Below are 16290 nucleotides of genomic sequence, written 5' to 3'. Positions count from 1 at the left end.
CTGGACTCCAGAGCAGCTGAGCTTAAGTGCCAGTGTGGCCCCGGTGACCAAGCTGTGGGGTGCTGCACCCGTGTCCTTAAAACAAACACCCTTTCATCAGGGTAGAAAATGGCTCACATAATAATTGGTGCTGGCTTGATGAAAAAGCTGCACTGCATCATTTACGCTTAATACCTGTCCAAAGGTATTTTTTTTTTCCCCAAGCCAGTCAGGAAGGAGGGACAGGTGGTCAAAACAGCATCTCTGAAAGATTATGTCCCAAAGATACTTAGCCAGGTCACAGCTTTAAAATGGCTTCTGAACAAGAATAGAGATGCCAGGAAAGCCTAAGTGCCACCTTCAGAACACAACCTACCCGTTGCTGAACATTTTTTATCTTGCAGAATTAAAGTTGTAATCTGTTTGACAGTAAAGTGATTTTTTGCTGTGTTTAAAGGATCAGATAGAAGATGGAGGTGTGGGCTATTCAGCCTGAAGCTGTGTTCTAGAAGGATGTGATCATTTTGCTAAGCCAATACAGGCTACAAGGACTAATCCTCCTGTCTCTGCTTGCAGCTGATGAAGACTTAAGTATGGATGTGCTCACTTCCAATAATTTGAGTGTGCAAGTGTACAACAAGGAACTGCACAGTATGAGTATTACAGACCCTTGTGCTCTTTACCCAGTGTAAAAAAATTGAAATATTCCAGCCTCAGGTTTTCCAACTGCAGTGCAGTCCTTTTATTGCAAAAAAAGAAAAAAAAGGTACAAAAGTACACAGGTCCCTGCTCTGAGAGCCCCGCCACCCCCGGAACAAAGGGCTGCTGGAGGAGTCAGATGTTCTGTGTGAGCTGCTGCATCACAAGGGCACAGAGACTCATCAGCTGCAGGAATTCATCAGCACCATCTGCCAGGCATTTGTCCACTTCCTGCAGAGGGAACAGAGGAGGGAAAACCCTCTGAAAATGGCCAAGCTCAAGGCAGCTGTGTCTTGGGGTACAGTGGAGAACAAAAGGTTGCCAGCTGTGCCCTTAATCAGCACACATTTCTCCAGCAGCCACATCACACCCCCTCCAACTGGACTGGGACCCATGAGCTCTCCAGCCTCCATCTAATCTCCTAGAGGAGGCCACCACATGAAAGCTCCATCCACAAAGGGGTGTGGCACTGGCCCTGCAAGCCCCTGCCAGGAGCATCACTGCAGGGCATCCACACCCCCTGCCTGGCTGCAGTGACTTAGGTAAAACCTCCACCACAGCTGGCTTTCCTTCTTCATCAAAAATGGAGCAAGTTAATGAATCTTCTCTTTCTTTTTTTGGAAAGGCATATTTTATTCACCAGAACAAAAACTTCCATTTTGCATGGAAGTTTTTTTAAAGTGCTGACTTATTGTCATCTTAATTTTCCCTTCCACGTTATATTAAAAAACCCCAAAACAACCAAACCCACAAACCTCTTGATTGAATCCACTAGAACAACATACTATGGATAATAATTCACTTAACTAGATTTCAATTCCTTCTCATTAATTTCTCAGGACAGAAGTTCACAGTCTACCAAGAAACATTCAGAAAAAAAACTCGCCATGTACTTCTTGGGAGAGACTGTGCAAACAAAAATCAGTCTGTAGAGATTAATGTGTTTTGTTTTTTTTTACTCAAGCTAGACTTACTGCAAGTTTCTCGACCATGGCAGATTTCTGCTTGTCGCTGTAATCTTCGCTCTCCACAATGGTGTCATGCAGCTGGTTTACAAGCTGAGCAACAGCAAACCCCTCATTGATGAGATTCTGCACAGGCAGAGAGGAAAATGGAAGTAATTCAGCAGCAGAAACACCGCAAACTGGAAAGATAATCTTGAAAAATCCTGTCTGAACTGAGAGACTGCACTGCAATTAAGTATGGAACTTGTACATTGCAGAGGACAATTCAGTAGCCTGTGCACAGCCCTGCCTGCACCCAGCCTGACAGTGACAGGCTGCATGAGCAAGGCAGGCACAGAGCAGTAGTTCTGTCCAAACATTCTTCCAGCTCCTGACAATTTACATCTCAGAAATTAAATGAGACATTTAAAACATTTAACAACCTCCACTGAACCTGTCCAATCCTATTCTAAAATTAGGAGGGCTTGGAATCCACAGCATCAGATGGCAGCTTCACAGCCTGCACATTTTAAAGGGCCACCTACTTAGGATTTTCTTCATGTGGTCACTGCTAGTCTCAGGAAGTGAGAGATCTGTAAGACCAAAGCTTTTTTAATAAAATAAAACCCATGGCAACTAAAGACAAAAAAATAATAAAAGTAGTGCCCAGTTACAAAAATGTCAAGTATTGAGAACAATGGTCAATGAAGCTATTTAGGGAGAGAGAAGTTTATGAAAATAGAAAGTGTTGGTGCAACCTTATTTTTCTGTTCAGCTAAACAGATCTACACCAGTTTAACCCAGGAGAAAGCCAGAGACACACTGCTAGGGAAATTCATTTGCAACTTTGCAAGCTCTTCCTCAGAAAGGAAAGACTGGGAGTCCTGACTGGTAAAAGACACTTCCCAAATGTGCAGACAAACTGACTGAGGCCAAATGATCCTCAGCTGTAGCCTGGGAACAAAGGATTCACAGGACCTTGACTGAGAAAAATACCCAGGCTAAGCACTAAGAGAACTTTACCTTTGCCAGTTTTTCCAGTTTCTCAAAGGAACCACTCTGGCAGCCCAATAGCAGTTCATCAATTGTTTCTTTAGGGATGACCTGTAACAAGAAGTGACATTTCTTAATTTCAACTTTGTAAATTTAAAATTGGTGTTGAAGCTTACATTAACAAACTGTTCATGGCAGAGGGTATTTCAGGATTTCATTCCTCTACACACCCATCGACTTCTAGCAAGTATGTGTGACAGACTAAATACATTTTAAAAGTGAAAACTAGGCTGTGATATTTGTCCTTTACTGGTTATATTAAAACAAAAACCATATCACGACAATAGAGTGTCAAAGTCACCTTCCTAAATCCAACTGCTTATTCAGGACACTGACTAAGAGGAGAACATTCTTCAACAGTTAGATCAGCCAATGCTTTCTGTACCATTCTACACCTAAACAACACAGCAAATAGGTTTTATTTCCAGTGACAAACCAACAGAATTCAAAAAATGCCCAATGCAACAAGACCAGACAATAAATCAGAAGGAAAAAAGTCGACAGATGCCATTATGTCACTCTGTGCAGAGAAGAGCTGCCCCTTTCCCCCTTCATTCACTGTCATTTCTGTCAGTTGAGTGCCTGGACAGTTTGGTTTCAAAGCTTCTTTATGAAGCTTTTGTACTAAGATCACTCCAGGGTCATGGAAGTTGTGAATGACCAAGAACTTCAAGTTTTTATGAAGATGTGAAGTTGGGTTCCCTTGCTTTAAACCAGCATTATTCACTCAACAATGAAATGTCATGCTTCTCTTTCTTATTGTTACAGTCAATTTCTGCCAGGTTTCAGATGTCTGGTATCTATTCAGATACCTGCTGGTTTACAGATACACAAAACTGAACAGTGACTTCACTGTGAAAATTGTTTAAAATTGTTCTGTAAACTCTGCTCAGCAGCAATTGCCTCTGGTTTCATCGAAGTCAGAACCTCCCAACCCCTACAATGAGCTACGATTGCAGCACCTTCATGGGAAGTGTGTCCATCATTAAAGCCCATCTATTTTTCAGCTCCTCAAGTCCTAATCTCCTCTTCCTTCTTCAGGGGTGTTGTGTTGCTATAGGAACACCTTCACACAAGTTTTATTAAACACGTTTTCTCTCAGGTTTCTCCTGTGCCTCTCAGTATTACCCTTGTCATTCTAGAACAAACCACTGCTGTTTCATTAAAAAGCAGGATCCACGCAGATCCTTGTCACTGTCACATTAAGCTGAAAATGAGCTGCTACTGAAAGTCATTTCCCTGTGCTTCCAAACCAATATTGCAATTATCTGTACTTATACACATACATACAGAAAAGCACCAAAAAATGGTCTAATCTACTCTCCCATAAAAAAAAAAAAAAAACAAAAAACCAAACAAAACCCACAGTTTGCATTTATGGGCAGATTATTTCAAATTCAGTTTGAATTATAAGACTGTTTTATAGTTTTCCATGATTTACAGAAGAAGTTATTAGAAACCTGCTATGTAATAAGTGTACAGAAGCAGGCAGACTTGAAAATTCTGGTAGATAGTGCATCATTACTATGCTGCAATACTGGTGAGTATATAACTGATTTTTAACCAAACTTTGAGCAATGGCAGATAGAGGTAGGAAAAATGCTTTTCAGAGTAATTCCAGGAGAAACTGTAAGGCACAGCTTACCCCAGCAATTTCAGTGATTATCTTCTCTGTGATCTCCTTCCCACCCATTAGGCGAGTGGCACTTTGAAGAAAAGTAATTGCTTTTCTTAAATCCCCTTCTGACACTTTCACCAGGTATGATACTGCCTGAAAAATAATGTCAGAAAATGCTAAGTTAAATGTTCACTGCTCATTAAAATCTAATACACTTTTTCAGCAGTTACTTTAAAACACCAAGTAGTGCATAAAGCAGATTGTCAGGGCCAAGCACAACACAGAAGTTACAAAACAACCTCTCTAACACAAATGTGTGCTGGCAGTTTGAGAAAGAAGCATGGTTCTCTGCCAGTACACTCAGCAGAGAACAAAAAGCCCTACAGTTTGGCTTCATTTTTCTCTGGTGGATATTTCTCTGGTTTTAGGACGACTTAAAATTCATCCCATCTAGGGAAGGAGAATAAATGAGTTTATATATTTTATTTCATACAATTGAGCAGCCTGGAAAAGTATGCTGACTTGGCCTCTTTTGCTGCCATGCAATTATGCACTGGATTAAGCAGCAAAATTACATGGCAACCACAAAGTTACCTCATTACTGATTTTCACATGTTCCTTCTCAGAAACATCCAACAGCCTCTGCTGTTGGATACTGTCAGACAAAGGCTTGAAGCGGAATTTGGAGCATCGAGATGTTAAAGGTTCAATTATTCTGAAAGAAAGGAAGGACGGGGTAAACAAATGCATTGGTCAAGTTCTCACAGAGAAAGCTAACAAAGGCAGAAAATCTTAAGGTTTAAATAACCCTAAAACTGCAACATTATAAATATTAAAAGTGAAATCTATTGTTTCAGGCTTGCATGCATACAGTGACCTCTCTATTAACTGAAAAGTAGAAAAATTAGATATCAACTTTTAAGCAGGGGAAAAATAAAAAGCAGACTACAGACCAGAGAGCAAATCCAAATAAGCAACAAATTCCAGGTATACCTGCTGATGTAGTTACAAATGAGACAGAAACGTGTTGTTTTAGATTCTTTTTCCATTGTGCGTCTTAAGGCTGCCTGGGCTGCTGAAGTCATAGAGTCAGCTTCATCCAGGATCACAATTTTAAAAGGTGGACACATTTTACCACTGAAAATTAGAAATCTGTTATTCAGCAGACATGAAATGTACAGACAAAGGGGGAAAAATGAAAAACATACACAGAAAAATCACCGCAAATAGAAAGTAATATTTTACTTAAGCATGTATCTTTGAAAAATAGGACAGGTTCAGAGGTTCAATATTTTTTAAATTATTTTTAGATAAAAGACTAATATTTGTAATAAAGGCAGGGAGTGAGTTCCCATAAAAAGACCAACACTTGAATACTGCAAAAGTCCTCTAAACACATACTCTAAGATGCTTCTTTTAACACCTTATGTAGCTCTTCTTTTTACAGGCTTCCTAATTCCCTAAACTCCCAAGAATACTCAACAGACTGATTCCAGTACACAATACTGTACTGGAATCAGTCAGGCTGTCTTGGCATGCCGTTTCTTCCTGCTACTTTCCACAGTCCATACACATGGCTTGACCTGCACTGAGCTTCCCATCACCTCACACCAGAATCCTTTCGAAACCAACACCCATGCTGTAGAAATTCCTGCAGATTAGAAGGACTAGGGAAGTAACTTCTGGCACAATTTACCCAAAGAAATTTTTCTATGGCAGTCAGACAACATCTGCAAAGGCAACAAGATGTGCCCAAACCCAGAAGTCTTGACCTTGTGGAGTTTTTGCTGTCTGCCTCCAATGCTAACAGCAACAGTAAAAATCCTCCTGGGTATTCAAACCCCCAATGTGAAATTCCACTAAGTAAAAGCTCAGCCAAAGCACCGCGTGCTGCCAACTTCTGGGCAGTGCTGACCCATCATTTATATTAGAAACAAAAACAACCACATGCTTTGTCCTAAGCAGGAGGGGTTTGATCCAGCACTTACTCTGAACGGCTTCCAGCCGCCGTGAGCTGAGCAAAAGCCTTCACTTTTTCCCGGATCACTTGTATCCCACGCTCATCCGACGCGTTCAGCTCAAGGACTCTCTGCCGGAATAAATCAGGCCTGCAAAATTTTTATTGCCACACGTTAGCTGCTAACCCTTGTAATGGTGTGTTATAAAATATAACAACAACCCTTCTGGGTGTTTTGAATGGCAGGGTTTATTTTTATCAGCATTACTAAATAAGATGGTTAAAAGATACTTAAGTTGAGATCATAAAGTGTTAAGTATGAATTTCCATTAGATATTTTTAGAATCTCCTCCCAGGCTACTGAAAACAATGAAGTATAAAATTATATCAGTTAACCAGGAAAAAAGAAAAAAGTAGGAAGTTGGCTTCATATGCTCAGAGCACTATGTTATATGCCTTTTTCTTACAGCCCGTGAGCAATGTGAAATAGCAATTAAAATGCCACAATACACTCATTAGAAGTACTAGCAGAATGAAATATCCAGAAACTAGAGGACATGCAGTATTCACCTGCAGTATACTCCATTTAAAAAAACAAACCAACAATTAATACACTGGATTTTAAATCCTGGGAATTAACATGGACTCACAATGTGGAGCTGTCTTCCTCCTACTAAAATAAAAGTGGTTCTCTCCGAAAAAACAGTGAGTCAAAGATTCAAGATGACAAATGGGATGGGGGAGGTATTAAATTCAGATTACATTTGATCAAACCACCTTCTCATCCATCTTTTGCTTATAGATCACCGAATTTGCTATTCAAAAACTCTCAAGTGTTACAACTGAGTTAATTAATGTATACATGCTGAATTCTAGTCTGAGTCCCAATATTACTTTCCAGACACAATTCAGTGGTGCATATCAGAGAGATTAAAAGTCAGACATTTTATGAAGCACTTTGAGATCTATGTGTAGCTAACAACTTACTAAATAAACCATTAAAATTGGAATTCCTTTACAGAGTTCAGTAAATCATATGCAGACCATATTTCTTCCATAGTCTTTGTTAGGGGGTTACATGGCTGCCAGTGTGGAGTCTGTACTGGTAATAGGAATTGGTGATTTTTGATATGACAAATGAGAAAGAAATCTTATGTTAGAGTTGAATTAGAATATGAAGATATTCCTGAAAAATTGCTGGGAACTACCTAAGAGCAGGCTATGACCAGAGGCACTTCACCACATGATTAGGAGACATGTGACAGTTGATTACACTGAAGCAACTTGATTCCAGCTTACCCAAACAGTTCTCTTGCAGCTGCTAAAATAGTGGAAGTCTTTCCAGTTCCAGGTGGGCCATAGAACAACAGATTGGGAAGCTGAAACAGCAACACATCATTTGTAAGAAAAGGAAATTTTAAAAAAAAATCCACTAACAGGAAAACCTACTGATAATCTGAGCACCTAACAGAACAGAAACTATTCCTCACAGTAAATAATGGCAAGTCTTTCTCTTCTGGTCTTTAAAGGAGGACAAACAATTGCCATTTCTAGCACAACATGGGTGGCACCATCCCATGTTCTATCCAAACTGATATTTCAATCTACGTTTATTTATATATACACTCCAGGGCATGTCTGAGATCAGTAAATCCTACAGAGCCTACTGAACTGATTGCTGTGACACCCAAATCCATCCAAGAATGGCCTTAAGCAGCCTGGGTAACAGCAGCAGTGCAGATGAAACCATCCTTTGCTTTCTCAGCTTCCCAGCCTGCCCTGTCCAGCCAGGCTGAGGGCTCTGTGCTGCCACCAGCTGCACTGCAGCAAGGGCAGTGCTGCCACAGCCCCACGGGGACAGTGGGGACAGTGCCACCAGCTCCCTGCACTGCACAGTCCTGGCAAACTCCTGCTCCCATCCAAGGAGTTTCCAAAGGAGAGCACTGGCATTTCACAAAGAAATTAGGTTAATTGATCCTTAAAATAATTGAATTAAAGACCTCAGCGTGAAAAATACAATTGCATTAAGGAGATATGCTGACACAGGAAGATCAGAGCAGCACAGCAAAGACTGCAGCAATAATTTTAGGATGACATTTAGCAGCACAAAGCAAAAATATCTCTCAATTTGAGAACATAACAAAGCATCTGCTAAATATCAGAAATTCATTAGATGGAATGAAACATCAGCTGGTTTTGTTTTGTCTGTCAGAGGAGCAGTATAAGCCTGTGTAACATGGTGGTCTGAATTGTGCACTTTTAATGCAGATGTAAATTATTAATACTAACAGGTAATGAGCTGCACAAAGTTCAAGTCATCCTTAGACAAGGATAATGAATCCAAACTGGGAGAAATTATTAAAGAAGTGAAAGCCTATCTTATGAGAAGTGACTTTTTGAAGAGTTTGATTTAGAAGAGCTAAATTTACAAAAGCTGAGAGGGAATATGACTGATCTTCATAAATATACCTGAGCAACACAAAGAACAAAGCTGGCATAAACAAAATTTGTATAAGCCATGACTGAATTTTGGCTGAAATCAAGAACCTTTCCAGCTGACATAGGAGTGATAGTTTTCTATATTACGATTGCAAGTAATCACTTTTATAAATTATCACTTTAAAACCTCCGTCTTTGGCAAGAGGGGATGTTCCACTTCTACATTCTTAAAACAAGAATCCAAAAGTTCCCTCCAACCAATACCATAAAGACAAACCTCTCAGTCTGACTTGATTTCTAGCCCTTAATAAGCATTCTATTTTTAAAGAGTCAACTAAAATTAGATTAGAGAATTCTATGCTGAATATAGCATGTAATGCAGACAGAATGGGAACAGCAAAACCAAAACCATTCAAAGAGCAGAGAAAAATGCAGGAATACACAACCCATAATCAGAAAATGAAACAGAGACAATCAGTTTGGTAACAAACATTCTATTCTAACAACTAAGACAAGACACAATGCACTGACTCACTGTGTATGTACCCAAAAGTAGAGATAGAAGAATTTCAATTTTCAATCAATTTCTAGTAAATAAATGAATTTCAAGTTTTGCCTGCTCTTTCTGCCAATCAATTGTTGCTTGTTTCTCTAATTACTAATAAGCAAACAGCATCCCCTATTACCAAACACCTTTTCAAGTTTAGATACCACAACATCCCTCTCTTTTGTGACAGCCAGAGAGATGAAAAGTGTACTGAATGACAGCTGAAAATTCACCAAGCTCTGTGCTAGGCTGGCACATTGCAAGGGCAGATGTTTGTGAGGAGATTCATGATTTCATGCCTCTCTGCTAATTCACATACTACTGTCCTCAAAGGAAGCATAAGCAGGTAAAAGGTTTTAATTAGAATGTTTCCTAATTCCATTATGCCACAACTTCATCACTGTTTATGTTTCAACCTCATTTATGCTGGTTTCTCACTGAAGTATTTACACCACTTTTCACCAAGCACAACCTAATCCTTTATGTAACTGTGGCAGTATTTTTAAATAAACTGCAACCTGATCTGGTTATCCACTTTTCCATGCTTGCCAGGAGTAAGCAGGATACCTGCAGGCATCACTCTGCTCCTGGGAAAGCTACCTCATATAGTGCAAATCTCAGATGCTTTTCCAGAAGTTTCAGTACAAGGGAAGATGTAAATTACAATGAAAATCCTACACTCTCTTTTCAATTATTAAGGTATCATGAATCAAACAGAAACTAAAGAATACCATGACAGTTTTCAGTTTCTTTGCCAAAAAACAACTACAAATCAACACTCCTGGCAGACAGAAATCAATTTCTCCAGTTCTAACCCCCCTGGGCTCTGCTGTCCCCAGTTTACAACAGGATGCTGTGTGCTCTTACAGATGGAGGTATATTGGCTACAGGGAGTCACAAATCCTGTATTAGTTACAGGGAGTTGCAAGTCCTGCTCCATTTAGCAGCTCCCAAATAAAGGCCCACAAATGCAGGCCAATCGACAGAGGACTGACTTTCCATTTCCAACACTGTGGTTTAAATAAAGCACATTACCCAAACCTGCAGCATTGTCACAGCTGTTTCTTTGATCTCACCAGATCACCAAACTCAGTAAGAACCTCTGCAGTAACGTGTACTTACTGAAGTAACTCCTAACCACCTCAGAGTTCAGTTACACTTTTGCCTCTTTGACAGAATGAGTGCTTTCAAGAAACTAACAAAAATGCCAAAATTAAAAAAAAAAACCAACCCATTTTTTAAAGTACTTGCATTTGTTCTCAAATGCCTTGCTGACTTTGGGTAGCTATGGCAAAATACAGAGCCTCTAACCATAAGGAGGAATTATAATTTGCCTTTCCAGCTCAGGAGGCCAAAAGTCAACACAAGTGCACTAGTCTCAGAATCCAAGAAACACTGCTGATCCACAAGCTGTAGGGTTTTAAATAACTGTTGCTCAAAATAGAACTTCCCAACCCATCACCTAAGCAAAGTTACACAACTGATATGTCCAGACAGAATAGGTGGCAGCAGCTCATTTCTCCTTTGCTGTTAACAGTTCCTTCCTAATTACCTCACCTCTATAAATACTGTAACGCAGCAGCATTGCTGCTGAAACACAGATTTCTGGGGTACAACATTACCAGACAAGGTCACGTTAGAAGAGCATTCTCAAAGCAAACTGAAGGGAGAAAGGAGCCAAAGAAAGAAGCACAAATCTTTTGCAGTTGTGTTGTACCTGTTGGAGTTTGGCTTCATATGCTCAGACAAATAAGGTACATCTGTTTTGCAAGCTTTGATTAAATTATTATTTTCAGAGATAAACAGACTCATATCACTGCAGAGCAAAGCAAAACTGCAGCCCATGAAAACAGCTTTTGAAGCACAAGTGGGATTTTGCTGGGTGAGGAGGAAAAAAGTCTCAGTATGTGCAAAAGAAGGAATTGTTCAGATTTGGAAATAAGCAGAGCCATCTCTTGGCTAGGTACTTTATTTCTCCCTTCAGCCCTTCACATCCACATCAGCTGCTTTGGAAGAAATAACCATCAAACACACCAAATATTTACTACACTTTTACCCAAAAGCACACGCAAGAGTAAACAAATGCAGCTACAAAGGCTCTGCTCATCTACTCTCTTAGGACACACAGGCCAGCCCTGCAACTGCCATATTCACCTTTTAAAGCCAAAGAGCCTTACTTGGAAACTTTAACCTAAAAAGTTTGGGAATCACTATCCAAGCAGCAGATCTGGCACTTATAAATTAAATTTCTCTCATCAACCAGAATTTTTAGTGTTCAGCAGTTTCACAGAAGCACTGAGAGATCATTAGAAATGTTTAGGAGTGACTGGCAATCCAGACTTGTCTGTGAAAGAAAAGCTTTCTCCTCTTGTCTTAAACATGAATGTCACAAGTACTAGTGGAGTAGCAGAGTGGAGACAACAAAAGCTTTTCCAGGTTTGAAACTAATAACAAGAAGTTTACTATTTGAGCTATTCTAGAAAAAATCCAAACTGCATCATGGAACTCACAATTCTACAGTGTTCAGAGGATTAGGAACACAAGAAGCTTTACACGTGTATCACAACAGGATATCACACAGGATATGTCATGAGGAAGTCACTTGGCCTGTGCATGAAGTACTACTGTAAAAACAATCATTGCTGAGTGGGAAAAGAGAAATTTTTGTTACCACAGACTCAAGTGTCTCTCTCAAAATGCTGATTAGTAGATGTTGTCATTACACTCACATCAGCACCTTCCAGGGACTTCTTCAGCACAGCTACAACTTCATCCTGGAATGCAACTTCATCCACATTTTTGGGACGACTAAATAAAAAGACATTAAATAAAATTTATTAGCTAACAAAGTTTCAGGGAGAAACTGAAATTGAGAAAAAAACCCAACATTTTCCCTTGTGATTACATCAGGCACTGGAGAATTACAGTGAACTTTGTAGTTGAAATCAAAATCACAACAGGAAGTTGTCTCTATTAGTGATCTAATTCCTCAGGAAGCCGTTTGCCTTTTTGTTGTAAACACCTGTCTGAGATGGTTTTAAAAGCAGAACTGCAATATTTTACCACTTTGTGATAAAGGCTTCTGAAAAAACCAAAGCATTAAATGCATTCATGCACCAAAACACAGCGAAGAAGCAGCACATGCTGACATGTCCAAGACTCCTGCTCAGTACCAGCCACAAAGGGCACTCAGAGCCCCTCCCAGTGCTGGAGTTCCCCTTAACAGGGAAAGCCAAGCTCTTCTCCCTGGTGGGGACACCCACCCCTTTTGCTATGCACCAAGCACCTCTCCACACCCTCCGGAGCCAGCCTCCCCCCTCACGGCCAGCCCCACTGCCCACAGCATCCCTTACTATTTCTCCACCCAGGGGATGGGTTTGGTCTTCTTGCCATCCCCGCTGCTCCCGGCCGCGTTCTTTTCCTTGGCAGCGACGGGCTTGGTGCTGATAGAGGCCGGGCCCTTGAGGAAGGCCTGCATGGCCGAGCCGTGCCGTGCCGAGCCGTGCCGTGCCGGGCCGGGCCCCTCCGGTCCCGTCAGGCACAGGCCCCTCAGGCCCCGCCGGCCTTTCCCGCCAACCCGCCCGCGCACGGGGGCGGGGCCGCTTCCGCCCGCCGAGAGCCAATCACAGAGGGCGGCGGCGGCGCCGCCGGGGAGGGGGGCGGGCGTGACGTCACTCTGCGCGCGCTCCTGTACCTGAAGGGGCGGAGGGGTGAGGGGGGCGGCGCGCGCCGAGGGCGCGAAGGGGGCGGCGCCTGAGGGCGGCTCCTGAGGGCGGCCCCCTCACAAACGCCCCTCCCCACAATGGGACCGGGCGTGAAATAAAGAACAAAAAGACCCCCCCAAAACAACGAGCGCTGCACAAGAGCAGGCGGAGGAGTGCAATGGGACCTGTTGCGGTCATGAGACAGGGCCTGCTCCCTTCTCCTGACGGCTGAGGTGCCTCTGGGCGCTCTGGAATCGCCCCCGAGTGAAGTGAGGTGAAACTCGGGAGAGCCCGAGGCTGGCCAGGGCCTGGCCTGGGACGGACATTTCCTTCATGGGCGTCGGTGCTCAAACCGCTGCCGGGCGAACAGCTCCCCCAGGTGTGCAGGCTCAGGGCTATTGGTGAGGGAGTCAAGCGAAAGTCAATCCTTTGTGTTTTCCCGTTATTTCTAATGACACCCATGGCAGCTAAACCAGGGAAAAAGTAAATTCAGGAGTGTGATTGATGTGACAGATCCCTTTAAATGACGAGAAAACATCCTGGTAGATGTGGCAGTCGTGATGAACGCCCACATTTCCATGTGGTGGGTGGCTGTAGCTCATCCTTCCAATTACACACCAGCTTTGTGGGTAGAAAAATGGAAGTATTTCTGCTACCAGCAAATTTGCATTGTGTGGCTGCAGATCTTCTGCTTTACTGTTTTCCCTTGGCTACTCCTGGGCATGAGACACAGAGTAGCCTGGGAAGCTGCAGTGGTGATCCCCCAGAATAGACCCTGTGGAAGTGAGAAGAGACTGGAAATGGTCTCTATGGCAACAGAAGAACAGCCTTTGGAAAAAGAGATGTAGGGAAAAATGTAGGCTGAAAATACATAAATCTGTCAATGAGTCAAACCTGTAATTCTTGTCTGGGCAATTTTAAATAAGTTGTTTCCTTTCATCTGGCATTCTTCTATTGAAGAATGAAATCCAGATTGTAGTCTTAGCAAGAAATGCCCACACATATAATTACTGAAGTTGTTTTGTTCTAGATGAAAATGCAATGATTTTTTTTTTTCCTACTGTAATTATATTTGGTACTTCCAATTCACGGCAGCAAATGATTTCTGAAATCAGTTTCTTTCTGCAACTGTATAAAGCTTTGCTGTCTTTTTGAAGCTTTGTTCTATTTATTGGTCTCTATTCAATCCACTCTCCTTAATGGGGCCACCTCAAATATACCTTGCATTTCTTGTTTTGTCAGCTCTGGATGAGCCTGACATTCAATTCAGCAGTGGAATTCACCTTCTGCTACATTAACTGAACTTCATAACACAACTTTTAGTTTCATTACCTTAAGAAAAGTTTAAAATTCCGGAAAGGAATAATGAAGCCCAAGCTTCTCTCTCTTTCTCCCTGGTTTTTTTTTCTCTCTCCCCATCATATATATATATATAAGGACTGAAAATTATGCTTCCTCCATTCTGTTGAATTGCATTCACTCACCATCTTAAGGTCCAACAGCTCAAACTCCATTACCATGTCCTCTCATTTGCTTCTGTCTGGCATTTTCCATGGAAAGATTGTTTTTTACACCAGCTAGTCAGTGCTCCTTGAGCTGACCTAAATGGAGACCCTTCCCAGTTGCTGTGGCTTAACCTCAATCAGTAACTAAATCCATGCAGTCCTCACATACTTCACCTGTCCCTCTGATGGGATGGGGAGGAGAATCAGGAAAAATAAGTAAAATGTGTGAGTTGATATAAGAACAGATTAATAATTGAAACAAAGTAAAATATAATACTGATGATAACAAGAAAGATAGCAATAATAATTGCAATGTAAAGGAGAGAGTGAGAAATAAAACCCCAGATAAGTGATTCACACAAAGCTGACTGGTGCCCAGCCCATCCCTGAGCAGTGATCAGCCCCTCCTGGCCAACTCCCCTGTTTATACACAGCAATACATGCTGGGGCATGGAATATCCCTTTGGCCAGTTCAGGTCAGCTGTCCCAGCCCTGCTCCCTCCCAGACTTTAGTGCCCCCCCTCATTAGCAGAACATGGGACAATGTAAAGTCATTGGCTTTGGGTAAGCACTGCTTGGATACAACCAAATCATCATTTTCCTATCAGCATTACTCTCACACTGAATCCAAAACACAGCATTGTACCAGCTTCTAAGGAGAAAACCAAATCTATCCCAGCTGAAATCAAGACACCAGTCTTATGTGAGCCATATGAGGGTTCAAGAGCCCATCTGACAGAAAACCAATGTGTCAGGGGCTAGTGACAGTAGCAGGGCAGGAGAATTGATTAGGGGGAGGACATTTGTCTTTATAAGTTACTCTGCCTGCTGCCCTGGAGACCTCCCCATGCCTCCATCAATCTAGACCTCCAGTCAGCTGACATGAAAGCTTCCTAGGAGATCAGCTCAGGGATTTTTATGATGCTGAAAGTGGACAAGTGGCTTCCTTAAAATAAACTACAGAGAGTTCAGAAAAGTAAGCTGGACCTAAAAATTACAGAAACACTTCTGTTCAACAGCTTTGTCTGAAATCCAGGATTTGTTTTAAAAGAGGAAAAAGTTGAAATAAATGAATGAAATAAAAATAGGCCTATGGATTTTTATAAAAATTTAACAGCAAACATTTATCTCCTAACTCTTAGCATTGGAAGACATCCACCAGAATTATGTAAGCAACACAGAGCACACTGGCACTGGAGGTTTTCACTGTCCAAGCTGCATAAACAAGAGAAGGTTCAAAGCAACATGGCAAGAAGGTATCAATGGGCTTCTTTTTTTTTTTTCCCCTTAGATATAACAACTAGAACAGCATTTGTCTCAGCTCAGCTCAGGTAACTGTGGGACATGACAAAAAGTCATGGCTAAGGTGGATACTGCAAATAGGAGAGTATCCATTCCTTCTCAAGGTGCAGGAATCAGAGGCCTGAAACTGAACTATCAAGCTTCAGATTTGAAACCAAAAGAAGTAGCTTTTTTCACACAATGCACATTTAAATTGCAAGTCTTGTTACTATCAAGCTTTATGGCCATCAAAATTATAAGTAGATTAATAAATATCTAGACAGATTCCTGAAGAAACAGAGTATTAAATATTATCAGTCATATGCAGACTTAAGTTCATAAAGTCCCTGAACCGGAGATCACTGCAATCTGACAGGGAAATGCTGGAGAGGGATAATCTCATTAACAGGCCTGTTTCATGCACTCTTTCCTGAGGATGTATTAATAGTCCTGCTCACAGATGGGCCACTGCCCCAGACTGTGTCAGTGCAGTTGTTCTGGAGCACAGAAAGTGAATGGTTGATGTAAATGATGTTCACAAAAAGGTTTGTAATTGAGAAGGAA

General features: G+C 41.5%; 1 protein-coding gene across 1 annotated transcript; it reads right to left on the bottom strand.

Annotated features, from left to right (window-relative positions):
* Positions 1-692: 692 nt before the first annotated feature.
* On the bottom strand, positions 693-12832 carry RFC4 (replication factor C subunit 4). Its single transcript, XM_064385413.1, has 10 exons — positions 12590-12832; positions 11966-12044; positions 7550-7629; positions 6282-6401; positions 5287-5430; positions 4888-5008; positions 4321-4446; positions 2646-2726; positions 1653-1769; positions 693-909 (listed from the first exon to the last, which is right to left on the bottom strand). The coding sequence occupies exons 1-10, from the start codon at positions 12712-12714 to the stop codon at positions 814-816; spliced, it is 1089 nt and encodes a 362-aa protein (XP_064241483.1). The 5' UTR covers positions 12715-12832; the 3' UTR covers positions 693-813.
* Positions 12833-16290: the final 3458 nt, after the last annotated feature.

Source organism: Passer domesticus, chromosome 11 (genome assembly GCF_036417665.1).
Source record: "Passer domesticus isolate bPasDom1 chromosome 11, bPasDom1.hap1, whole genome shotgun sequence".
Lineage (NCBI taxonomy): Eukaryota > Metazoa > Chordata > Aves > Passeriformes > Passeridae > Passer > Passer domesticus.
Note: the sequence above shows the minus strand (reverse complement) of the source record. Positions and strands in the feature narration are given on the sequence as shown.

Coding starts and splice junctions, on each gene's coding strand:
- RFC4 (XM_064385413.1), bottom strand. CDS start 12,714: ATGCAGGCCTTCCTCAAGGGCCCGGCCTCTATCAGCACCAAGCCCGTC. Junction 2,727..4,320: donor TAATCACTGAAATTGCTGGG/GTAAGCTGTGCC, acceptor TTCTTGTTACAG/GTCATCCCTAAAGAAACAAT. Junction 1,770..2,645: donor AACTGGAAAAACTGGCAAAG/GTAAAGTTCTCT, acceptor CTGCCTGTGCAG/AATCTCATCAATGAGGGGTT.